We start from the raw sequence: 26,525 nt of genomic DNA on the forward strand, positions 1-26,525 counted from the left end.
GGGGCGCGGGGGGCGGGCGGGGCCGCGCGCGCCGGGGCCCATTGTGTGCGCGGGGCCGGGGCGGGGCCACGCCCGGCGCGCGCTGCGGTTGTCAGGGGAGCACGGGCGGGGCCGGGGGGATCCGCGGGGAGCCGGGGGTGCGGCGGGCACCGAGACGAGCGGGGTGGCCTCGGGTGGGGGGGTGGGGTGGGGTTCCTGGTGTGAGTCGGTGGGAGGGGAGCCGGGGAGCTTTTGGCAGGGAGGGAGGAGGGCCTTCGGGGAGGGGATGAGGTGATGGAGAGGGAGGGAGGGAGGGAAGGCCTTTCTTTGGAAGGAGGTAACTTCTTGTCTGCTCCGGTGCTCTGAGAAATGACACAACGGTAATGCCTTGACAAAAATGCCTTTGGACATTTCCATCTCTTGGCAGGATGCATGATGTTATTATTTCAGATGTTCTTTGTGATTAAAATGTAGGAAGAGTACTTGCTATTTATGCCCGTAAGTTGTAATTTCTCCGTTGGGGATCTAGTGTTTCTTGTCCTGCCTAGCTTCTCCTGGTGGGAGGATGTGTGATGCTATCTGAAAATACATGTGAACCGAGAAGGCGTGTGTGACAGCTTTAGGGTGCTAACTCTTCATATTTGTCTCTGGAGATATTCAAAGCCCACCAAGACATGTTCTTGTGTAACCTGCTCTAGGTGACCCTGCTTTGCAGAAAGTCGGACTAGATGATCTTCAGATGTCCCTTCCAATATCAACAATTCAGTCGTTCTGTCTGTTAGGAGACAACTGACATGGGAAGTTATCTGAATCAATGGCCGGTCACTCATGACTTCAGCTCTTGGATTTGAGTGGGAATGTGTAATCTGTTCTCAGCCTTTGTGAGGTTTTTGAAACCTGCTAAACAGGAGTGGGGTTCTGCTGGGATTTTCCAGAAAGGTTTTGTTGTTGTTGCTGTTTTTTTTCTTTGTTGTTGTTACTGTTTTTTGTTGTTGTTGTTTTTTCCTTCTTTCTCCCCTCTGGGATCCAGAGGGTTGCTGAAGAGTAAACAGATGGGAAGAGAGGGAAGAGGGATGTGGAAGTACAAGGCTCTGAAGCTATCATGGTTCTGTTAGAGACAGGAAAAAAGCCACCAACAAGCCTTATGCAGGTTTTCTTTCTTGTGTTCCATGCTGCAGTTCAACCCTACAATAAAGTAATGGTTGATGTTGGCTGAACATGATTGCACGCAACCCCTCATTTTGTGCCAAATGCCTTATCTGCCATGTGAAGAATCTGATTGATCTGGCAATTTTTTGCATAACTCTTCTGGTTCTCTTATCTAGATTTCAGAAAGCTTCACAGTAGCAACTTGTAAAACTTTTTCTGATATCTGTGGGAGCTCCTAAAGCAACATTACTGTTTAGTTTGTATGTCTTTGGAAATCAGGCATAAAATGCTTTTCTGCTCTTGTTTTCCACTCTGTAGGGTTCTATACATTTTTTAGTATCAGAAGAGATTTTGGTAACTCTCAAATATAACAATACTTATTTTCATTACTATTAGTGGCTTATGTATTTTGCTGTATCACTGAAAAAGGTGATGCAGCATATTAAATGTATTACTCATCAGTAGTATGTATTAGGGGGATGTCTTCACAGCAATTTCTCAAACTGTAGGGTTTTGAGTATTTATGTTAAGTTGGTCCCTGTGTGAGCAAGATTGCAGTGTCATAATTAAGTGGTGGGTCCTGATAGTTGTGAGGTGTCCTTGTTTTTCTTTGGGACTGGAAGAGATGTCCTGTTCTAGCTCAGTCTTCTGCAGCTCAGTGTCATTCTCCTAACATTAAACTGTAGGAGAAACTGTCCTAGGTATGTGGAAGGAGCATTTTGAGGGAGATAGGGAAGGACAGCCAGCAGATTGGATTGCCTCATAGAAGGTAGTTTTCTAACCTCAGCTGTGGTTCCACAGCAGTGGAAATTGGTCTTGTTCCTGCTGACAAGGTGAGGGTTTTGCTGCTTGTTGCTCTGTCAGCTGAGTTATTCCTACAGACTCTCTTCCATCCAGTGGGTCTAATGATTTTTTCTTCTGATTATTTAATATGTTAATTGATGATTTGATTAACTACACACAGTAGAAAACTTTTGCATGTGCTAGTTTTCTGCAAAATTAGTGTTTTCCAATAGCTCATAGAGGGGTCTGACCCTATCAATATGTAGGAAATATACACAGTCATGGTCAGGATGACATGGAAGTCTTTACATGTGATCTTCTGGATCTGCTCTCTCCAGAGCTGTATCCTAGGAAGAAAGGGTTGTCTATCAAATCAGCTACTGTTGCTTGAGAAAGCACCTCTTAAAAATGGTTTAGGAAACTTAGAGAGGAATGTGTTCATTTTTACATACTGTCTTGTATGTAGTGAGTCCTTTCTTAAGGATTCTTTTGAGAGGTAGATACTATAATTCTCTAAGTTTTTCTTACTTACCTGTTTTTTTGCTGAATCCAGAGAAGAATAGTTTTACTTTGTTAATGGGCTCAGTGAAACAGCACATGGGTTTTTTCATCTATCTTCCAGTAATCTGAAACATTTTTTTCTGAATAGAGAGTTTTATTGATTCCAGAGAACTGTTTTTCTTTAAGCAGAGAAAGCTGAAAGAAATGCATATTTTTTGTTACAAGTAAGACCAGAATGTTCTGGAAAAAAATAAGTCACATATTTTGTCATTTTGATGAGTTCTAATTAACCAAAAGTGAGAGATTTATTGTAGGACTGAATAGAAGATGAATGTTGTACAAAAGAAAGGCATTGTTAGAAGTCATGGCCAAAACCATATGAAAACCAGTTTGGATAAACCCCCCTTGCTTTTTCAAGGACTGATGTTGCAGAGCTTGCTGTATTTCCTCAGTGGGTAGACATCCTCATAACTGTTACCTACAGCTGCAGATAGTATTTCCAGTTGCAACCAGAATAACTAGTTATGTTCATGTATTCTAAGAGATACTAAGTGGTCACCTAATTTAGGTTTTTATAGTAACTTCGGATTCTGAAATTTACTGCTTGGTTTAATTTATGCATATTGTTTGAAATATGACTTGGTAGTCTATCTTGGAAATGGGAAAGAACTACTTTGTTTTAGGTTGCAATTTGCTAAGAATGGACTGCATTTCCATATTTGAAAAATGTGCCTTAGCTTAGGGACGTTGGTAGGAAATCAGAAGATGTCCCTTGTTGAGGTCTAAAGATAGCATTTTTCTGTTGATGAATACCCATTACACAAATAATAATAGCCTGCTGTTTTATATGTCAACTTACACCTGTATCTGCACTTCCTGTACATTATCCCATTAATAATGACAAAGAACTGTTTAAGTACTTGTAGAAAGAACCTTTCACATTTTTTTCCATAAATGCAGTCTTTTCCTGAAACAAGACAAATCACTTCTGCCCCACAGCCCTTTAGTAGGTTGGTTAATTTTTTTCTTTTTCTGTCTATTTCCTTCTCAGTCTGTTCTTGTTCTCACTGTCTTTGCATATTTGAAATACTACCTAGAAAGGCAGAGAAATTAATTATATATTTGCCCAATTTGAAAGTGCTATGGGAGCAATGGAGAGGCAAATACAATTCTGACCTCACTGTGTCAGAAATAATGTACAAGTAGGAGGAGAAGGGACACTCTTGTAGTTAGGAGACTGGCTGAAGATTTGATTGAACTTTCAGGAAAGGAAAAATGCTGAATTTTTAAGGCTTAGCCATCAAATGGTGTAAAAAAGAAAGATCATGACTTTATGCCCATGTTTTTAATGAACAAGAATAGGAGAGCTGTCAGTGTTTGAAAAGGAAAACTTGAAATTGTTAAAAGAAGAAAGGACTGGGTACAGTTATCACATGGTGCTTGTTACCAGAGGAGATTGAATCTATAAGTGCAGTAGCATTTTAAGAAAGATGGTAGGAATATCCAGTTTTACAATAAAAACTGAAAAAATACACCAGTAACTATAAACAGTTCTTTCTGTTCTTTCTGAGTCTGTAGTTTAAATAACCTTTTACTGATGTGAGGTAGGAAGAAATCTTGCCCATGGCTGTAATGTTTTTAATTACCTACTTAACAATTTTCTCTGTTTGTGTCTGGAGCAGCTGGAACTGGTCATGGTAGAGGATAATCCATGCAGTCCAGAAATCTACTGTGAGGTCCTCTGTCCTTAGTCAACAATCTTGGTAACTCTTTTCACCTGCAGACACAAATGAGACTACATTTTAGCAACAGTCAGGGCTAAACTTTGCTTCTTTAATAACCAACTTCTGTGAAACTCATGTTTCTTGGAGTTGAGAGATCAATAGCATCCTCTGTGTTCTGAGTAATCTTGTATCTTCATGTACAACTTCCAGTAGCAAGAATGATTTTATGACAGGAGAGAAGATTTTAATGATGCTATAAAACTTCTTTTCAGGTTTGGGTACTCACCCTATTTTACAAGCTCTCGAGGATAGATTTAAATGGTAATGTGTTTTTACTCCTTCCTTTGGTGACATACATCTATTTGTTCCCTATGATTAAGGTTTTTGTTACCACATTTAAATCATTTGACTCAATTACCTAATCGCTATGTAAGCTGTACAGACACAATGTGTCTTTGTGTTTCCATAATAACCAGAATGCACCCATGGTTTCAAGTCTGCTGTTGCTAGTCCAGCTGATAGCTCCGACATTTAGGGTTATCCAGTGTAGGTTCTCATTGTAACAGCCGAAGTTTTTGGGGATTGTTCCCTTAGAAAAATTGACTGGGAGGATATGTTAAATTTTCTGTCTCCTTTTTGAATCACTTCTTATGTGTTCAACTTTCATTGAGCCCTGAATTTCCATTGTTACTCACAGATTCTCAGGTATTTATGTAGGCTTTCTGTATTTTATGGAAATAGCTTTTTTACAAGACGAATAACAAGAATTGAGTCCTGTTCTTCAGAGAATCTTCTCATCATTGTTCCATAATTGTGTTTATTACAGTGTTATTTACTGGCAGTAGTATCTTTAAAATTGTACCTAGCAATTAAGATCACACAGCTTGTGTTGCATGTTTTTCCTCCAGTAATCTGTTATGGGGGAATCTGTTCTTTGTTTCTATTTAATAGGTAAAATTACTGTTCTTTGCACCCATGCTCTGTGATGACCTGTGCCCTGGACCTAGTGTTGCTCGTCTTTTCTTTTGGAAGACTTCACTGTGCTGCTATGGCACCAAGCATCACTTTTCCCCTTGTCAAGGTGGGACAGGATAGTACATCGTGGGGAAGAAGTCATGCTTGACTGAAGAGTAATGTCTTGCAAAAGTATTTCTGTTTGCTATAGGAGATAAACTTACCTTTTGAGGTGTTTTTTTTTTCATACATCCACTTACTGTGGAACAGGTTAGAGAAATGAGTGTGAAGTATTTACCAGGTGAGCTCTTTTCTTGGAGCACAAAATCTATAGCATATTTATTATGTTGACTTGTGAAATGTCCAGCTATGGTTTTTTGGGTTTGGTTGTTTTTTGTGCTTGAGGAATAAGTAACAATGGAGTAAAATAACTGCATTGCTCTGTTATTGTTTAGGTTCTACCTTTGTAGACATTAACTGTTTATATCATAAAGTGGGATTTTTTCTTTTCTCCTACTTTTCTTCCTATCTTGTCTTTTGTTGGGTTATCTTGTCTTCCTCACCATACTGTATGACAGGATTTGGGATCAGGAGGAGAAGGTGTAGTCAACCCATGGTGATCACTAAAGTGTGTTCCTTATAATTGTTCACATTATGTGTACTTCATAGAGGAAAATAATTCAGTTACTTTTGATGCATTAAAGGTTTATATTAACTTCAGAATTAAGTTACAGTGATTTCACGAATACAAGCCGCACTGAGTATAAACCGCATCTCTGAGTGTTGGCAAATATTTCATTTTTTGTCCATAAATAAGCTGCACCTGAGTATAAACCGCTCTGTCGTTCGCAGCGAGGACCCGCGTGCAACAAAGTTGCCAAATAGTAACAGAACCACAGCAGGGCGGGTTTACTGGCTCGGCTCGGGCTGTGCAGGCTCGGACCGCTGGGGGCTGCTGACGGGGCCAGGTGGCCCAGCTCAGTGGGGCCGCTCGGTGGGGCCTCTCAGGGCTGGCCGCTGCCTCTGGGGTCGCTCGCCCCGGCCCCGCTCCCGACGCAGCGGCGGCGGGTGGGCACGGAGCGCCCCCTGCTCCCACCGCGGCGGCGGAGAGCGGGGGTGGAGCCCCCCGCCTCCTCCCTGAGCCGTGGGGATGTCAGCACAGCCTCTCCCGCGCCTAAAGTAGGGAACTCCCCTGCCTCCCTCCCCCCCCCCACGCTGCTGGCGCTGTGCTGGCCCCACCCACCGCGCAACACAGTATCCAATTTGTAACCATCGCGAAATCCTGGGTTTTACTGGCAGGCGCTCGGCTCGGCACCCTGGCTGGCACTTCTGGGGTTGTAAATGCCAGAAAATTATTCACATATTAGCCACTCCTGAATATTAGCCGCATTTCTGGTTTGAGAGCAAAATCTAAGTCAAAATGGTGCGGCTTGTATTCGTGAAATTACTGTAAATTTCCAATGTGATACAAGAAGTAAGATGTGGAAGTTTATAGTAAGGACTACTAAGCAGTCTTTACATTGTCCAGTAGTGAGAATGCATACAAAATATAATACATGGTCAGGCATGATGGTGTTTGTGATTTAAAACCAAGGAGTTTTTAAGAAGACATTGGATTTTAGTAGTCAATTTCTCATTATGTCCCTGTAGCATAGATAAAACTATTTGTAGGTGTATATACTTTCAGTGTGTATTTCCAGATATGGAATAGAAGAGTTTTGCAGTACTTTCTCTGTTTTATCTCTTCATCTATTTCAAAAACACAGAAAAACTTTCAGATATATCAACATTTCTTTTTCATTGCTTGAAATCTTGTGTATGTTTTCCAGATTTATGACTCATGTTTTTTTGGAAGTCTTTTTATATTTTTGAAGATCCTTCTAATAACATTTTAAAACATTTGCTTGTAGTTGTATATTCCAAACCTTTAGGTTTTGTTTTGACTTGGTATTTGGGATTTTATTTACATCTTTCTCAGTAATGTATTGAATAGAGACATAAAACCAGACACTAACTGTAGTGTTTGGAGCAATTTTTTTGGGGTTTGGGCAGATGTTTCCCTGTGACTGTTGGACACTTTCACAATTAAATTAGCTACAATAAGTTTTGACTACTAGGATGTTTAACTTTGGATGACTTTTTTCTGCCTGCTGCATTGGGGTTAGTTTTTAGTTAGATGTCTTGCAGGGAAATGAGGAAGGGCGCAAAACTAAAACTATGATTTAAATTTAGAGATTGTGTAAAACTGCTATTAGCTATATCTTCAAAAGTGTTCATATTATGTATGTATAGGCACATATGCTGTTTCCTTTTCCTGCCCTAGTTCCTTTCTTAAAAACATTTACAGTAATTTCACGATTATAAACTGCACCATTTTGACTAAAATTTTGCTCCCACCCCAGAAATGTGGCTTACACTCAGGAGTGGCTAATAAATGAAAAATTTTGTGGAATTTCCAACCCCGGAAGTGCAGCCGAGGTGCCGAGCCGAGCACCTGCCAGTAAAACCTGGGATTGTGCAATTGTTACAAATTGGTTACTCTGTTGTGCGGCGGGTGGAGGCGGGCTCCGTGCCGGCAGTGCGGGGAGGGAGGGAGGCAGGGGGCTCTGTGCTGCCATCCCTGTGGCCTGGTGGGGAGGCGGAGGGGCTCCTGCCACCGCAGGAGCAGGCAGGCTCCATCCCCGCCTACTGCTGTGGGAGCCGGGGGGCTCCATCCCTGCCTGCCACCGCCGCCGTGGGTGCCGGCGGGCTCCGTCCCCGCCTGCCTCCGTGGGGCAGCACTGGGCCGGGGTGAGTGAGCCGGGCAGCAGCGGCGGCCAGCCCCAAGCGGCCCCGCCGAGCGGCAGTGCTGAGCTGGGCCACCTGGCCCCATCGGCAGCCCCGAGTGGGCTGAGCCGACACGGCCCGAGCTGAGCCAATAAACCCCGCTATCCTGCAATTCTATTTGGCAACTTTGTTGCACGGGGGTCCTCGCTGCGAACGGCAGAGCGGCTTACAATCAGGTGCGATTTGTGTATGGACAAAGAATGAAATGTTGCCGACACCCGGAGATGTGGCTTATAGTCAGTGCGACTTGTAATTGTGAAATTACTATTATTTTTATATTGCTTGTGGGTACAATTTTTAAAAAAATTCATTTAAAGAATTAAACAGTCTGTGTTTTCTGTAGTATTCCAAATATATATATATACAGATGGATGATTGACATGGTTTTCCTACATGTTTGGTTTCTGTAAAGAGATCCTTTGAATTCTGTATTAAGTGTTTAACCATGAGAGAGTGTCGCCTATGTGTGATAACCTGTAAACATGCTTTGTTCATATCCCCAGAAGGCATAATGGTAAGGTCAATTTTGACCTTGGAACATTCACATACCATTGATTTGGTAGAAGTCAGTGAATTCATCTATGATTGTTAAAACTTTCCTGACATGGAGCCCCCCTGTAGGAGGTAGAGCAGGGGGCTTGATGTTGGTCTCTTGTGCCACTCTTCTCCATGCCTGGTAATTGCTCCAGGGAAATGGTGCAGCCACAGATAGTAATTCTCAGGAAGGGTATTACAAACATGGCATTGCCATTTCCTCTTTAAAAAGTGTTCTGCAAAGTTAATTTTGCAGCATTTGAATTTGGTCATTGCTGAATACATAAAACTAGCTTTTACATTTGTTAGACAAAAGACAATAAAACTGTGTATAAAAAGGCTTTAGGTTTCCCTTTCTCAGATAAGGGTATGAATTTATCAGACTATACTTACATGTTTTTTTTAATGTGTGTAGCGCATGGAATCATTTACATGAACAGCACATGCCTGGTACACTTGTGATAACTCTACTATTACTGTCTAAGTTCAGTTGTTTCCTGTTACTAGGAACCCAAGCTAATTTTAGAATTGCTTAAAAGGAGTAGGTAGTAGCTCTTAAGCACCACTATAAAACTGTGTCTAACCAAAAACATTTAATGATGGTTTTCAAAAATGTGAGTTATCAATTATATTTAAGTAAGCCACTTGATCAATTTTTTTTCTTTTGTCTTTTTTTAATTGGATCTTGTTTAGCAACACTTGATCTGATTTTTTGACTCTTGAAAGATGAATGAGGGATTTTGTTGCTTTGAGGGCTTGAATGTGGTAGTAGACTTTTTTATTTTGCTTTATTCAAATACATATGCTTTCAGAGTAGCTTAGTTTTTACTTAGTGGCAGTTCTTGTTGCATCAGGCATATGCTGCTTTTGGGTTTCCCAGGCTTGTTAAAGGGGTACAGTCTGCTGCATTTTCTGCCACTGATGTCACACCCATGCAGTGTAAAACTAATTGTCCAATCCCAGTCAGTAACAAAGTGACTTGTGGATAGCGAGAAGTCTTTCACTTTGTTTTCATTTTTAGGTGTATGTGGAAATTCTGTTCACCTACTGAAATGTTATTTACTTTCAAGTTACCAAAAATCTCGTTGAAGATTTGCCAAATTTTCTAAGTTTGATGTTCTCTTGGCTCTCATCAGGCACTCGCAGATTTGTGTAATCTCAGGTATCAGAAGTGTATTTTTAGTCTTTTCTGTTAATTACGGAACTGTTTATTTTGGAATTGCCTTCAGTGGACAGCACTGGATGTATGGGTGGAGGGGAGTGGACTGTGGGCTTTCTCCAAGACTTTCTCTTTAGATGCACAATATCCCGCATACTGGAACCCTTGCAAAGTTTGTCTCTAGAAATTTTGTTGCATAGGTCTGCACATTTTGCAGTCACTAAAATGTATTTCTTTTCTGTGACTAAACTACATACGGAGTTTGAGGAGTATTTCCAGCTGATCTGTAGAAATGTTTGCACAACTGATCTGTAGAAGTTTTTCGTCTATAGAGATGCAGGAATGCATAGTGATGTGCTAATGCGGATCTCTGGCAGTGGAAGTAAATTCAGCCTGAAAAGCACAGGAACACTTAGGTTTTTGAATACTCAACATTTCTAATTCTACTGTGGATTATGTTTTCTTGTACTTCTGTATTTTTATGATTTGAACTTCAATGCAAATTTTGGCATTTTAGTACAATAGGAATTCAGGTGGTGATGAATAATGTCAATATTTTGATCACAACCAGGTGATTTTTAAGTTAGGATAAACTTTCATCTAAGAAGAATTAAAATACTACTTAAAGTTTTCTTGTTGGTTTGAACTTTCAGAACCTTGTTAATCTAAAATACAAGCTTTAAACTTGGCATGAGAATGAAGTTTTCTCATTTTTAAACTGGAGCAACAGTTGTCAGTTCTATAATGAATTAGTTAATGGTGCATGTTCTTACTAAATATAATTTTGTGAAGTAAAGGGAGAAAAAAAGTCCAACAAACAACTGTTTGGTGGGATGGGCCATGAAAAGCAAAGAGTACCATTTGAAAATATCTGTAGAAGGTGGTGTTAAAAATTTTCTGTATGCTGCAAGAAGCTATTGTTTTTAGGCAGGTATGGTCAGCTTCAGAGAAAGTAGAGAAAATCATCAAAAGAAGGTCTCTGCAGTTTATTCAAACAACAAACAAAATGAAAAAGGAGGAGAGAGAGAAAACTGGACAAATCATGTCTGTCCTTTGCAGATGATACTCACGATCTTAAATCCTGTTACTAAACAAATTTCAACCACTACTGAACCCAAATGCTATTTGAAAGATTGTCTAGGTTTAATACCAGCCAGCACCTATGTACCACTGAGCTGTTTGCTCAGTCTACACACCTCCATCCCTGGTGGGATGAGGAGGAGAATTAGGGAAAAAAAACCAACCAAAAACATTTAAAACCTGTAGGCTGAAAAAAAGAAAAGTTTTATGATTGAAGATTAATAATAGTAATGGTACAAACAGTAACGTAATTGTAATGAAAAGAGAGATGACAACTGGAGAGAGAGAAATAAATGCCAAAAAAGGCAAGTGATGTCAGAACAAGGTCTCACCATCTGCTGACCAATATCCAGCCTGTCCCCATGGAGTGAATTGGACCCTCCCAGCCAACTTGTCCCAATTTATATACTGGGCTTGACATTTTAGATATGGAGTGACAGGATCATAGAATTATTTGGATTGAATAGCATCTAAAAAATTATCCACTACCACCGCTTCATCACTTCTGCTGTGGATCTTTCACTAGATCTGGTTACTCAGAGCCCTATCCAGTCTGGACTTAAAAGCTTCCAGGGATGGGGCATTCATGGCTTCTCTCAACAACCATTTGCAGTACCCACCCTCACAGTGAAGTATTTTTTCCCAATATCCAGTCTAAACTTGCTCTCTGAGTCGAAGACTGTTACCCTAGTCCTATTTCTACATGCTATTACAAAAATATGAAGTATCCATTTAGCTAGTTCAGTAATTTCTCCTGGTTATGCTTACTCCCAGGCTCTTGTGCACCTACTCATTGGCAGAGCATGCAACACTAAAATGTCTTTTTTTTTGGGGTAAGCACTAACTAGCAACAACCAAAGCATAAGTGTATTATCAACATTATTCTCTTACTATGTCAAAAACACAGCAACACTGGCTGCTAGGAAGAAAGATGACTATCCCAGTCAATGTTGTACCGGGACATACTTGAGCTGAATTCAGTTTGCATACACATCAGAAATGTAATGAAATTTATACTGAACAGAGAGGATCTTCAAAAATATATCAAGAAGTATTCTGTGAGTAACTTTGAGAAGCAGTTTTACAAGTTTACAGAAGCTTTAGAAGTTTACAGAAGTTGCCTGCAAAATTTTTCTAATGGTTTCCAAAGAACTACTGACTAAATGCAGAAAAATATGTCAAATTATATTCAGTTTTACAAAACTATTAGGAAAAAAATATAAGACACTGAACTATTCCTGCAACATGTTTATAAGTTATGAACTCATGGGACAGGTAGAAGTGTTGTTATCAGGAATTGAATGGAAACCTTTACTTATGCATCATCAGTAAAAGAAAAATTTGCTAGAGGACAGCAAATATGATTTGCATCTCTGACTGCTTAACCTTTCTTAAATTTGAGAACTGGAGGGAGTTGGCATGTGCTCTGGAGGAGACAAACAAGTGCTGGAAAACCTTGCAGGAGGGTAGATTATTATTGTTTCATTTTGTTTTTTTTTTTTTTACACTTTAAAAGGGATATTCCTGTGTGAATATGTGACAGAATTTTTACTTCATGAAAGGTGAATGAAAACTTTTTTCTTCTCTCCTTATAAGACTCACTGAAATTGGAGTAAGTTGGGGTTTTTTTTAAATTTTCTAAAGAATTTTTGCTTTTTGGGGGTATTCTTCAGTCTCCTTCCTACTTGCAATGCTTCTAATGAACTCACCACTTCTGTATGAAGTACACTAGTGAATCAGATGGGTGGTTCATCTAGCCAGCAACGAGAAGCTACTTAGGGGAACCACATCAGCCTTGTCTCTTTCCAAAATCTTTGTCTTTCCTCACTGTCCAGAATTATGTCTAGGATGTTAAAAGTACAACTTTGCCTGGTCCTAGCCGTTTATAGACCTGTTGCATGTGAATTTATTGAATACCTTTGTGACCAGACTTACACTGCCTGCCTCTTGCAGACACGAGATCGCGAAGTTCCCTGCTTTCTGCATACAGAAGTACATTACCGCTTTTATCTGTCTGCAACCTGCGCCTTAAGAGACCACTCCTGGCTTTAGTGTTGCAGAATTTTGTCAATAATAGTTTTCACTCATTTTGTCCTTTACAACCATAAAGTGCAACCATATCCACCCTCAGTGCTCTCAAGTAAGCAGTCTTCACCTGCTTAATATCCTCGTTCTCTGTTTTCTTAGCTGTCCTTCTACATCTTTTTTGAGATGTGGATGTACCAAAGTTTTATTTATAGTTTGAAAAGGATACTTGCTTCTAAGTTTCAATAGATTTCTTTTGTCATTGCAGGTGCATGTCTAGCAATGATATTTTGAGATTGCTGTGTCAACTACAGGATCTCTAGAGCTGTAACTTCTAGTTCCTGATTCAGCATTATAAAGTTGTAGTTAAGATTTGTTTTCTCTGGATATGTTATCTTTCCTTTAACATTTGTCTAGGATTGAAAGACAGGTGTCTGCTAAGGAAAGCAAGAGCCTCCCTTGGACTGGAGAATACGACATTCTTCCCTCCAAATTATTCTACCCTTGGAATTAAGAGGCTTTCAAGCGCAGAGATGAGAAAAGGAGTAGCAGTTCTTTACGTGTGTGAGTGTATAACAGGGCACACAAACACCCACAGCGGTGTTACCGACCGACAGAGCCATGGCCCCGCTCCGGCTGCGCTGGGCCCGGGTGCTTCCCCTTGGCTGCACTTCCGCTGGTGGCCAGCAGGGGCGCCACCGGCTCCCGGCCGGGCGGGATGCCGTGCCTGCCCCGGCCTGCAGGGGGCGCTGTGCCGCGGGCCCGCCGCTCCCTCACGGCTGATGGCGGCCGCAGCGGCGGCAGGATGGGAAGGAGCTTCCTTCACAAACCCCTGCTGCCGGCTGTCCCGGTGCCCTCCGGATAGCAAAAGGAGCTGCAGCAGGAACGTTGGAGCAGCGGCTGTAACAGCAGGGCGGGCTCACCTGGGGCAGCGAGCCAGAGGCAGCTGAAACTCTGCAGCTTAGCTGGAACCACAGGGCATCCCGGCAGGCAAGGGACGTGTGGCTACAGTGCACTGAAAAACCCGGAGCAGTAGCAGGGGAACTGGACAGAGGCAACCCGGCTCCAAACAGGCTCCCTGGCAGGGAAAAGAGGCTCGGAGATCCTGGGATTTGCCCTGAGGTGCTCCAGCAGATGGCAAAGGATTTTTTTTTAGTGCGTCAGGGTGCCAGTAAGGTCCCAGTTCAGTGGCTGCTCTCAGGAGCGAAAGCTCACCCGCAACACAAGAAGCAGGGCAGGGCTGGGCTCCAGTGGTGGGAGAAGCGAGCTCCCCCCAAGCACAACTCAACTGTCCAGGTCTGGGGCTGAGAGAGGAAGAGATCGATTTGGAGCTGTGGCTGGCCCCTTTTCTCAGCTCAATTCTCACTGTATCTCTGCCCCTCCCAGAGAAACTCCTCAGGCCCCACAGTAAAGCCAGCTGCATTCCTGCTTTTGCCTTTTCAAGTAACTCCTCCATTAGTTTTGAGCCCCATAGAATCATAAAATATTCTGAATTAGAAGGGACCCGTCAGGGTTATCAAGGCTTATCCAACTCCTGGCCCTGAACAGGACAAGAGTCATAGCATGTGCCTGAGAATATTTTTCAAACACATCTTAAACTCAGACAGGCTTGGTGCTGTGATGGGGAGCTATTTCAGTCTTTTAAGAGTATCTGCTTTTCCAACACCATCAACCAAGAGACGAAACATCCCAGAGAAGCTCCACATCATTTTCTACAGGAGCACGCATTGCCAAATAACAGTAAGTCTGAAACAGCACTTACTTTTCCTCTTGACACTTCCCGTGTCACATTTACTTTGTGACTAGCTGGAATATGAAGGTTTTACACCTCTCATTTACAGTTTATAATCTCCTAACCTATAGCAATACCATGTTCACTATGTACCACTTTTATCCCAGGTGTGAAATTGTAGTATATTTTGCATTCACCTAATCTGCTGATGCACTTAAAAAAGCTAAGTGCTTGGCTGATGGTCCACTGCCGGAGCTAAGGTAACACATTTGTGCTCCTGAAGATGTGGCAAGTACAAGGGATGTAGTGTGAGCAAACCATGAGCCTATGTTAACATTGCCCTAGCCCCCGGTTCTGCAAAAAATAGTTGCCTGTGTTTGGGCTTCCAAGACTTGAACTGTATGATGTTCATAATGTAACATTGCAGGGTAGGGTCCTCCTACTGTTTTGGGGATGGAATGAGGATCATAGAAATTAGGAGCCTCTCTTCTCCCTAGCCCAATCCAGAGCCTGAGTGTAAATTTTTAATTAGTGGGACTCGAAACTGTTAGTAAGATTTCATAAAACTTGTGCATGAGATGTGTGGGTACAATGGTTTTTGGGGCATACACTATTCAATTATGTGGAAGGGTGGGGAAGAATGTGGTCCAACTCTGTTTCTTGAGTCACTTGGGAAAATACAGAGGAGTTTGTCACATGTCAGCTACTGTTGTGGTCCAGACTGTAATTTAAATACCAACTCATATTTCACACTGATAACTTATGTTTCTGGAAAGTAGTAGGAAGATGAAAGGGCCACAGGTTTATGACTTTGATTGATCTCTGCTTCAAAATCATGGTGGTTTGGTGAAACTTGGCAGGTAGAAAATGTTCTCTTTGCTTAGAGGTAAAGATGTAAGTACGCTTGATATTTGCAGCGAGTTGCCACTGCTATCTAGGCTAAGTGTTAATTAAAATGTTTGATTTAGCCCTGGTAATTTGCTTTCACTGCTCTTCCTGAGCACCGCTAGCTGCCCTGAAAACTTTTACAATATATGATATTTATATCGTAGGTCTGCAGATCAGATCAGTATGCTTGCTTCCATTTGTCAAATGTTTATCAGAGGGCTAGGAAGAAAGGGAATGGGGAGTTGATATTTTTCACTTGATTGGAGGGAGAATATTGTACTGTCTTGTGTATTTAATGTAATTGTAAAGTGTTGTCATCACATGTTTTTCTGTTGTACTTCTGTACTGGCAGCAGTATTTTTTCACGCCAGCAATATTTTCTGGTCACTAGAGATTAGCCAGATGTCACATGCTGCATGACAGAACATACCCTAATAATTGCTTTTTCAAATAACTCCTTCATTGGTTTTGAGCCCCATAGAATCATAGAATATTCTGAGTTAGGAGGGACCCGTCAGGGTTATCAAGGGTTGTCCAACTCCTGGCCCTGACAGGACAAGAGTCATAGCATGTGCCTGAGAGTGTTGTTCAAACATATCTTAAACTCAGACAGTCTTGGTGCTGTGATGGGGAGCCCTGCAGAAATGGAACAACTTCTCAGAAAAAGAAAATGTTGCTTCTGATCTGAATTCTAATCATGTGAAGAGAGGGACTAGAAATTAAGGAAATGCCAAGTGAAGAGTTGTTGTATCAGCTCTACTTCTCTTGTTTTTAAGGTGTGTGTCTTCTTGAATTACTTACTACTTCTTCAGTTTGTTATGCTGGTGTACACTTACATGGACATGCTTACTTGTCAAATTTTGATACCAGCTCTAGAAAGTGCACCTGAAATTAGGGTCATTGCATTGAAATGCTCTCTGCAGATTGGCTCTTATGTTTTAGCATTTGTAGCTTGGTCTTGCTTTATATGCTAGACGAGGTTTATGCCAGCCTAATTGGTTGCTGGCATTCCTGAATTTCCCAGCTGCTGTATTCAGCTGTGTACTAGAAAATATAATGGAATACTGTTTCCAAAGAGCAAGAGGCAATTGTAAAGATGTAAATACTTTTTCTGGCACTTCAATAACATGTCAACTTCTAGTAACACAAAGAATTTTTAGGAAGAAATTGTATGAGTACATTGTCAGTTTAAACACTGTAGTGAATATTTTATGCTTAAGCTCAGAGTATTTGGAAGATGGACATAACATTTATTTTTGTTAGTATGTGGATTTTTGTGGTTTTTATTCAGCCCTGACTTTCTTGGCCAGGGGAGGGATGAAATCTGGCACTGAGATGGAAGATTTATTGTGATTCTTTTGTTACGACATGCTGGCTTATGTGTTTGTGAGAGTGGTGGGGTATTTTCTGTTCATTCACCAGCCTGCTTTGATCTCTTTTCACTTGTTACGGCAAAGATGAAATCTTTTTTAAATATTACTTGTTCTCTGTCAAAAGTAACAGAACACAGAAACACATAGTAGGACTTACATGATAGCTCTGTGACTATTTGCAGCTGAAAACTGTGACAGTGTCACAGGTTGCAGCTGCAAATAGTGATTTTCTTAAATTTTTTTAGTATTTGGTAATGCACTATTGGAATATTGTATAGAATACATTTTACTAAACAGGTGTTTTTCATACATTGTTTTTCTCTTGATTCTGAATTGACAGCTGGGCCAGGCTTTAAAAAAGCAGCAGAAAAATATACCAATGTAAACTTAAATTCCCAGGTTTTTTTGTGTCCTTGCATCCTGGTCTCAGCACACTCTTTGCAGAAGAGGTAGAATGGCGTTAATACTGGAGGACAGCAGCTTCTGTTACTGCTTGGCTGAAGGACCAGATAGCTCATTGAAACAATTCTACAACAGTGTTCTTGCACAAAATTCAGTCCCTAGAGGTTATTAAATTCTGAAATATTAATGGAGAGACATATTCAGGATGGTGAGAATGGTGCTCAGGAAGGACAAATGTAAGGGTTTGTTTAGAAAAAGCATGGGTCAGGGAAATAAAAATAAAAAAATGCCAGGGGACAGAAACCAAGTGAAGCAGAAGAGGGAGGCTTTTTTTTCGGATGTTTAAAAACTACTTAACTTGCTTTAGCATGGGAGTGACTGTTATGCTTTGGGCCAGGAGAAGCGTGGAGGTTGTAAATGCATGTGTGATGTATGTTGCTGGCGAGGTGACTGCTGCAGATGTGAAAGCTGTGCTGCCCAGGGCTGCCAGCTGCCCTGAGAGTTCCCTGAGAGCTACATTTCACCTGAGCTGCAGCTAGGCTCTTCCTCCACACGCTGTGTGACAGGACAGGGATTTGCTGTTACCTTCTGTGATGCTTCCCTGTATTCTCCCTTCTTATTGAATCTTAACTAGATGTGAATGTTTAGGCAGCGTTTGTAATAAAATAAATATTAAAGGTATGCATTTGTTACTCTCACTATTAGCTGAGGTAATTGGGGATATCATTCAAGGTTTTTCTTTCTGTCCTTCTGCAGGCCCTAGAAGGCTTAGACTGTAAAAACCCTTTTTTCCTTGTTTTTGGAAAACTGTCAAATTATGACTGAAGTGGCTAAAACAAAAAGGGGAAACAATCAGTGAAGCAGAAAACTGAAGGGGATTTGTGGGGCCAACAGCTTTAGAAAAGAAGAGAAAATGCAAGGCACAGAAGGCCCAGACTGAAGCATGTGTGCTGATTATGCTGTGTTTTACCCTAAGCAGGTGTCCAGCAGCAGCAGCGATGTACGACTGCTCCAGGATGATAACTCATCCTTTGGCAGCTACACGTAGTCCTAGGGGTTGGCTCATGGCAGGTGCAGCAAAGGATTGCTTCTTCATAGTATGGACCCTTGGAGGGTCCGTGGGGAGCAGTTGCTTTGGGTTCGTGTTCTTTAGAAACCTCAGTTCTTGGTACTTCAGGGCAAAGCATGAATGTGAAATCAATGTGACACTTGGGTCTTGATATTTTGTGTCAGTGCATGTCTGTTCTGCTCTTCCAGTTACTCTTCTGTACTATGCATAGGAAAGAGAACATAAAAAATTGCAGTGTACTATATATTTTAGAAAAAAATCCTTATTCCTACTGAAAATTTACTGATTTTATCTTACTCTATGGGTGCTTGCTTCCTTTGGGTCTTGCACTGGAGAAATCAGTGCAGAATCATCTTAACTCAAGCTCAACAGTCTGTGTAAATAGCTCTTTCTAAAATAATGATTTGTGTTGTTCCAGGCAGTTTAATTTTAGTTGAACTACCAACTGAATGGTGCCTATAAAAAATGAGTATCTGAATACAATTTCAAAGGGCTAAATTTCAGTGCTGGAACTGAAACTTCACAAACAAGCCTTTGTGAAGTGCACCTAAGGAACCTTTGGCACCTCTGGAATCTTCTGGGACTGGAGTTTTCTGTTCTCAAGGAGAGAGAGTCTAGGTGGTGTGGCTTTGCTGAGCGGTTCTTTTTACTTACCACTCAATTTTCTGTTCAATGTGCTTTTCACTTGAATGCTGACTGTCCCATTAGAGCCTCCACTGGTGGATCAGGTCTGAGCCACTTCACGCTGTGTGGCCTGCAATCACCTTCTATTTATCACCTCATTTTTTTCACCTGTCTTCCTGCCTCTCTCTTTGTCTCAGTGCAGGGATGAAAATATATTCTGGAAATTTTTTCCACCAGTTAATAATAAATGATCACTTGTGTTTGCTTCTAGGCCGAATTCATCAAGCCATGGTAACATCCCTAAATGAAGATAATGAAAGTGTAACCGTTGAATGGATTGAAAATGGAGATACTAAAGGGAAAGAGGTAAGCTTGTTTATTTAGAACCTAAAAAACCCATGTGTAATCTATGTGAATATTACTTGGAATTTGCGCTGGAAAAAAAAAAGAGACATAAATCTTAATTTACTTCATGATTCTTTGGTTACAGACTGTTTTGCAAATTTTGTTTTCTGTTTTTAATTCATATTCTTGAGCTCTGTGTCATAGCTTTTAGGCAGTTGTTTTCATCTCTTGATTTTGAATGAGATTACAGAGGCTGACTTTGTTATCAAATTTTTGCAAGTAGAAAAATCAAATTTTTAGGAGGTGGAATGACTTACAGTTCAGACAGGAAATTAGTAGCACAGCTAAACTAGAAATTTTCTTGTGTTTGTATTCTTGAGGAATTTAACTGCCAGTTTGTTTGCTTATTCACTTATTCTTGACAGCAATTTTCCAGCCTTACTTTCCTCATGAAACGGTGTCTTTTTGTGTATGACTTTTCTATGGCATCTTTCTTTAAGTTTTAGACCATGTTAGCCAGTTTCAGTGTGGAGAAGCATATCAGAAATAACTGCACTTTAAACTTCACTGGTTTTGTGAAAACAGTGGAAAAAGAAAAAAAAAAACTGTGAGAAACTCCTGGAGATTTCATCAGCTGGAGACACACAGAATCTGTACAGCACTGAGGTCTTTGAAAACTTCAGCTAAGAGAAATAGAAGTCTATAGAGATCAAAGCTCTTCAACGTTTTACAAAATCATATTTTTAAGATCCTGCTCCTCTTCCCTTACATTTTACAGCAGTTTGAATGATACTCAGTAATACTTTAAAAGAAAAAAAAATAAATTTAACATTATTTCAGCTATGGTTTGATTTTTTTGGGTCTTGGCTATTTGGTTTTTTTGCACTGTGTGGGAAATTTAAGATAACTGAGATCTCCTTTTAATTTTACAGAATGTCTTACATATTTTGCAGTAATTGTGAAATAATAATAATAACTACTTCTCTTGTAGTTTGATCACCTTACAAAATTATGTTGGTAATTTTTATTTCATCCCTTTACTGAATGATGTGTTTTCAGATAATACAAAGACCAAAGATTAGTCTATTTTTAGTGAACAGAAAATGATTCAAATCTTAGAAAGAACAAATTGTGGGGTAAAACCACTAAATATATTTGTAGTTTATTGTCAAAGATAACAGGAGATAAAGAGGGGATTTATGTCAGATGTCATTAATGTGTATTATGCTCTTTTTCACAGATTGATTTAGAGAGCATATTTTCACTTAACCCAGATCTTGGACCTGATGAAGATATTGAACCTAGCCCAGAGACACTACCACCGCCTGCTTCATCAGCCAAAGTAAACAAAATTGTGAAGGTTGGTAATATTGGTGCAACATGTTCATGGTAGCTTTGCAGCAGCTCTATACATGATGTTATATTAGAATTTTTAACAACTTTTGTGTCTGTGGTGCTGTTTCATAACTGTGTTCTTTTTTTCCTGTGGTGAATAGGGATTTCTAAATTTTTTCAAGAACAGGTTTGGCAGAGAGGGAGTTGAGAACTAGTATTTGTGTAACTAAATGTCTTAACAAAGGATAAAGAAAAGGTTTTGGAGTTTTCTGAAGCATTACATACAGTTCATCAGCCTTTACCCCTTCACTTTTCATGGTGGGATTTGGCAGCAATAAGATCTCTTTTGTTCTTGTTCTGTTATTTTCATTCACTGGAAGGAAGCAGAGGTGGGGCTGCAGTTTGTACTTCCAATAGTATGGTGATCAAATAAGAGAGAGTTCTTTCTTTATAGAGTCGACGAACTGTGTTACCTTCTAAGAATGACACTTCTGCCAGAGATTCTAGAGGTAAATGTTATCTCTTTCTATTTCAATGAAATAAAAAATACAGTAGCATTTTAACCTCCTGTTTATCTAGTATTCCTTAATGTGTGTTTCTCAGTTGGTATATATGCCTGGGACATGTAAAAGATGTGGTATATAATTCCCAGAATTATTCCTGTGTATACTTAGGAATATTGTTAGTATATTGTTATAAAAGTAAAGCTGAATAAAATGATGGTGCAAAAATTTGAAGATAATTAATTATGCAATGTCAAATCATGCATGGACTTTTCATGTAATGGTGTCCTCAGCTTATCTGAATATTTCAATATACACTAAGTAATGTGCTTTGAATTCTTAACATTTTCAATTTTTAAACTTTTTTTGTTAACAGCCTGTAGTTTTGTAATAGTCTGTGTGTGAACAGTTGTAAGAATATAAAAATACTTAAATCCTTTATCACTCTACACTTAACAGCAAAAAAACAGAAAAAAATTGCTGAAATACCACAGGAGAATAGGTGAAAAGTATGTACTGGATGAATACAGATGTAATGCATCTATAGTGTGAAAGAATAGTTACTGCTTATTGTTTTCACTTCCTCTCCTATGTTCAACTTAATTAATTTGTATCAATGATGGTGATGATGATTCTTCCTCTTCCAAATATTACTCTATGAACATTTCTTCAGACTAGATTCCAGTCTATCTGCTTAAACTTGGAAGACAAGTGGGCTTGCATGTCTTTGCAAGTAATCAGACTGGGACCTCTTTGCCCTTGGCTTTCAGGGTATTAAGCGGATTGAAAATACTAGAGTGTTATGAGGTTCTTCCTACCTAGTGTGGTTTAAATATGAGATGTCTTAATGATGGACTGTCCTCACATCCATACATTTTGTCATTTGTAGTAAATTATCTGTTTGGTATGAAATAACCCTGTAACTTGTATTTTAATGAGTACCATGCTTCTTGCTATTTACTGTTGGCCTAAATATTTTGGTTTTTGGCCTTATAATTCAGCTTTTCTTAGCACACTGTCTTATTTTGTGTAGTCAATTTATGCTATAAGCTAGATCTCATGAAACGTGGAATGATCTCAGCATTTGTCTTGTCTGTCCTGTTCAAAACCTGTTTCTGTAGTTGTTTCCGTGTTGTACAGTGAGTTGGCCTTCATTTGGAGTCTCATCTCTGGCTACTGATCAAAGCTGATACCTTCACTTTAGTACTCTTCTGACACACTCTTGTTAGAAGTGTGTGCAGGAAATGGGCCAGCTGAAGCAGAGCTGATCGAAGCAACTACTTGAAAAACAATTTAAAGCATTCAACTCAATCACACAGGCTTGCATGCTCACCACTCCCACTGCTTTCACTGGAAAAAGACATCACACATCTTCAGAAACTGGCATTCTTTGCACGTATAGAATCAATGCATAAGTTTAGACATGTTGATTGTATCTGTATGCCTTCTGGTATGGCGGCAAAAAGGCTTGTTTCTTCTGCTTACAGATTATGCTACACTTCACTGGCTTTAATTTTTATTGCTTTCCTTCTCCAGTGATCATATACTCAATGGGGTTGGGACACTTTGTGGAATCTAGAGAATGTGAAACAGTGGGACTTCTTTTCTTACTAGTTTTTTGGATATAATTACAATATAAATAAAATTGAAGCACTTTATGCTTCGAGACTGCGTATCTCTGAGTAAACACTTCATTCTTTGCACATAGTAAGATGTACTAATTCTGCAGTATTTAAAAATATGCATGTGCAGCATTGGTATTTAATCGTGTTGTGTTAATATACAGCACTAGGATAAAAAAGTCTGCATATCAGATATTTTTGTTACTACGCTTCCATGAGTATGGCCCCTGCTCATCCAGTAAATTGTTGTGTTTAGAATGGGGCCTCATCTCACCTTAACATTTCAGAAATGGGTAGAAAGGTTATTTCTTCATGTCTGGATGAATGTTTTGCTTTTCCTTTGCAGTGGTTGGTTCTGCACGTGCACGACCTACTCAGCTTCCTGAGCAGTCGTCCTCCTCTCAGCAGAATGGTAGTGTTTCAGATATATCTCCAGTTCAAGCTGCAAAAAAGGAATTTGGACCTCCTTGTATGTAAACCGTGTATCAAGGATTCATTCATTCTGGGCATTACATGTACATTCTCTTGGATTATGTTGTTATCCATAAATTACAAATGGTCTACATGCTCAGTTGTCTGTGAGGTTCCTTAAAGAGCTTTTCAGAAAGCTGTGGCTAAACGTATGCTCATTTTTGTTGCAGTTGTACTCGTATTTGGAATTTGTTTTTCCTTTATTTTCTTTTAACCATGGTGGTGTTGTTTAGCTTCTCTTTTTTTCCAATTTTTTTTTTATTTATCTGGGCTTGCTTTTAATTCAAACCAAGAGATCACATGTATCTGTCCAAATGTTTTTTCAAGATCATATATTTTTGTTCGTGTAATTATTTTCCCATTCCCATGGCATTTTTCTAATAAATTGTATGCATTTTAGAAATTTAAATACCAAAATGATTGAATACTAATCAGATTTGCTTGAAAATATACTTAATAGTTGATGCATTCTAATTGTTGATACATGAATTGAAGTTTACAGTGTAAATATGGAAAGTATTTTAAAATTGCATCTTTTTCATTAAGCACGTAGAAAATCTAACTGTGTAAAAGAGGTTGAAAAATTGCAAGAGAAGCGTGAAAAAAGAAGGTTACAGCAGCAGGAACTTAGAGAAAAGAGAGCTCAGGTTAGTATTTTTAGCTCAACTGGAAATCATCTGCAGCATGAGAAATTTGCAAAATTGTACTTTTTTCAGTCTTTAATAATTTTATGAATTGTGATAATCTTGAAATTAAGTGTTTTCTGTATACAGATTTGACAAATCTATTGGTGTTTGGTAGGATTGCTCTCATAACTACTACTTTAGATGGTTTTCCCCCTCTTTTTCTTTCTACAGAAATCATTGCTTTCAATTGTTGTCTTGCTGCATGTTCTTCAGAGAACAACTACTGATGATAGCTATTTCTTAGGGAAAGTGTATTTTTTACAATAACCAGCGTTTTGACTTTTAGAGAGGTCTGTTATTCTACAGGAGGTAATACAACATTATGATAAATAGTTTGTTGATTTTTGATGCTTTATAGATTTATTTGAGGCTCAAGTTTTAACTGGGAGACTTATAATGTTTCTTTCTTTAAACTACTCTGTACATTTGTAATTTCATCATGCAAGCAGCTTGGCCCCTGGTTGTTAAAAAACTTGTGTGAAAGAAATGAAGTTGCTAATCCTTTGAGAAAAATCTCTTAATATTAAATGATTTCCTGTCACAATGGGATAAAAGCTTTTGCGAAGCTAGGAGTGTAATCTTGTTGGCAACCATGTGCGTATGTGTTAGTCTTTAAAGAGATAGTATCAGTCTGCTGCTGGCATGAGAATTACCACCATCAAGTAAATCATTCATACAATTTACTTTTCATGGTTTAATGATGTTTCCAGGTTGACCAAAAATCACCTGTGTTACATTTGTCTTTTATAATTTGCATCCATTTACACAAAACATTAATATATGTCTTTATGTATCAGGAATTACCATTTTTGATTTTATATATGAAAATATTTTGAAGTGGTGTTACTTGTAAAATCTTCTTTTTATTTTTCCTGTGAACGCTTCTCTTGCATCTGAGTCTTAAACTTCTGTATGAGGAAGTTATTGTGAAATGCAGCAATAATTCATCAAGCACTGACTTCTAGTATGCAAGACCTTTAAACAGGGCTTGAAGAATACTGGTAGATGCTTTCTCCATGATAAATAATTCTCTGAATATTTTTCTGAATATTATAAAGAAACATTTTGTGAAGACTTACTGTCAGCAGTTTTTAGTTCAGTGTAGTCAGAGTGCATGACATAAAGGTACAGTCAGCTTTCTATCACTAGGACACAGTTTCTTCTGAGGTGAGGATTGGCTGTGTCACAAATGCAAAGAATGAACTGTCTCCCTTTCAGCTTAGTAACCCCAACCCAGTGCTTTCTGAGAGTGCCTATACTCTGTCCACAGCCAGCTGTGATTCAGAAATTTTATGTCAGATTTGGGTAGTCAGGCAAACCTTAGTGGGGTCTGAGCAGCAAAGCTGGCTATGTTTGGCATCAACAGCGTGTCCTGAAGTGTTGAAAAACAAGTATTTGCAGGTTGAAGTGATGGGAAGTTGTTTAATCAGTTCTACAGAAAACAGGGTAGGCTCAGGCTCAGCTTGTTGCTTCTCCATGCATGGCCTCTTACACGTCCGTTTACTCTGGTACTGATGGCTCCAGGTTTAAGGATAGGTAATCTTCTGTGTCTGTATTGTGGGGTCAGCTGTCCTGGTTGTGTTGGTTGCTTTGCTGTTTGGGTGGTGTGAGGACCGAAAAAGGACTTTGCTGTGTAATTGCTTCTCAGGACTAGCTCAAACATCCATTTATTATCAACCCTGTCTCCAGCACAAATCCAAAACAGAGCTGCATATCACATTCTTCTATGGAGAAAATTAACTATCCCAGCCAAAACCATCACAGCCTGGATGTAGCCTATTGAGTATCCTTGGGATTACTTGTGCTTTGCTGGGGGTCTGGAACACCTGGAAGAGTTGCATTGCAACCAGATATGTGTATAAATTAACACAGGACCAGTACTTATGACCAAGCTACTTTAACTGGCTTGCATCCAGCAGGATCGTGTTTAGAGCAGGTGGGGGTCCTACACTCTCCTCAGTGGTTTGTGTTGTACCTGTGTAGGGGAGTATCTGGGCACCTGTCAGAGTGCCACATCTGAGATAAGGAAGTGTTGACTATGTTTCTTCAGTGTGAAGGTGCTGGCAAAGGCAGGAGTAATTTCTCTTTCTTGAGTAGACTATTAATGAGTTCTCAGTTAATACATATTTTGTATTACATGCCAATCAAAATGACTGGGAAGCATATAATTGTTTCCTTTGTGGCCAGTAAATTAGCTACATCAGTGGAAAATGGCATTAAACATACAATAAACTTGCAAGAGACATTTCTGGTGTTTTGCAGAAAAAATGAGACTTCAGTTAATGTGTATTTTTTAATAGATAATTAATTTAGGCCTTTTCTGGAAACAAAAAATATAACAGAAGTTCTGTTGCTTACCTTTTCTTAGGATGTTGATGCTACAAACCCAAATTATGAAATTATGTGTATGATAAGAGATTTCAGGGGAAGTTTGGATTATAGACCACTGACAACTGCAGATCCAGTAAGTATGCCAGCAACATGGAAATGTCTTGTCCTTCTATGTTTTACTGTGTGTTTTCATTTTTTTCAATGTATACTTCTGTCTGTTAATGTGAAAAATAGGTATTTTAATATATGTTAGTATTCAGTATAATATGGGTTTATTTTTCTAGTAATTTGTTAATACTGAAATGAGTAGGTTTTGGAAGTCCTAGTTTACTAAACTATTTTTAAGTCATTTAAATCTCTTTTTACTATTAAATAATGTCCGTATGTACTAAGTAGTCACTCAGTCTTTGTATGGTAAATCGTCCTGGAT

The 26,525-nt window shown here is 39.5% G+C and overlaps 1 protein-coding gene across 8 annotated transcripts in view; it reads left to right on the forward strand.

The window, feature by feature from the left end:
* KIF2A (kinesin family member 2A) overlaps positions 1-26,525 on the forward strand; it is a 53,805-nt gene that overhangs the window by 331 nt on the left and 26,949 nt on the right. For 2 of the 8 annotated variants that reach the window (XM_033086150.2, XM_033086146.2), the window contains exons 2-7: positions 19,074-19,168; positions 20,388-20,507; positions 20,937-20,991; positions 22,954-23,076; positions 23,625-23,725; positions 26,133-26,228. In XM_033086150.2, the coding sequence (XP_032942041.1) occupies positions 19,074-19,168; positions 20,388-20,507; positions 20,937-20,991; positions 22,954-23,076; positions 23,625-23,725; positions 26,133-26,228 (590 nt within the window). Of the gene's footprint in view, positions 1-282; positions 360-3,116; positions 4,458-5,040; positions 5,218-13,640; positions 14,455-19,073; positions 19,169-20,387; positions 20,508-20,936; positions 20,992-22,953; positions 23,077-23,624; positions 23,726-26,132; positions 26,229-26,525 lie in introns of those variants that run through there. The other 6 variants (XM_033086145.2, XM_033086147.2, XM_033086143.2 and 3 more) reach the window with 6 other exon arrangements.

The sequence above is a fragment of the Catharus ustulatus genome, chromosome Z, assembly GCF_009819885.2.
Source record: "Catharus ustulatus isolate bCatUst1 chromosome Z, bCatUst1.pri.v2, whole genome shotgun sequence".
Lineage (NCBI taxonomy): Eukaryota > Metazoa > Chordata > Aves > Passeriformes > Turdidae > Catharus > Catharus ustulatus.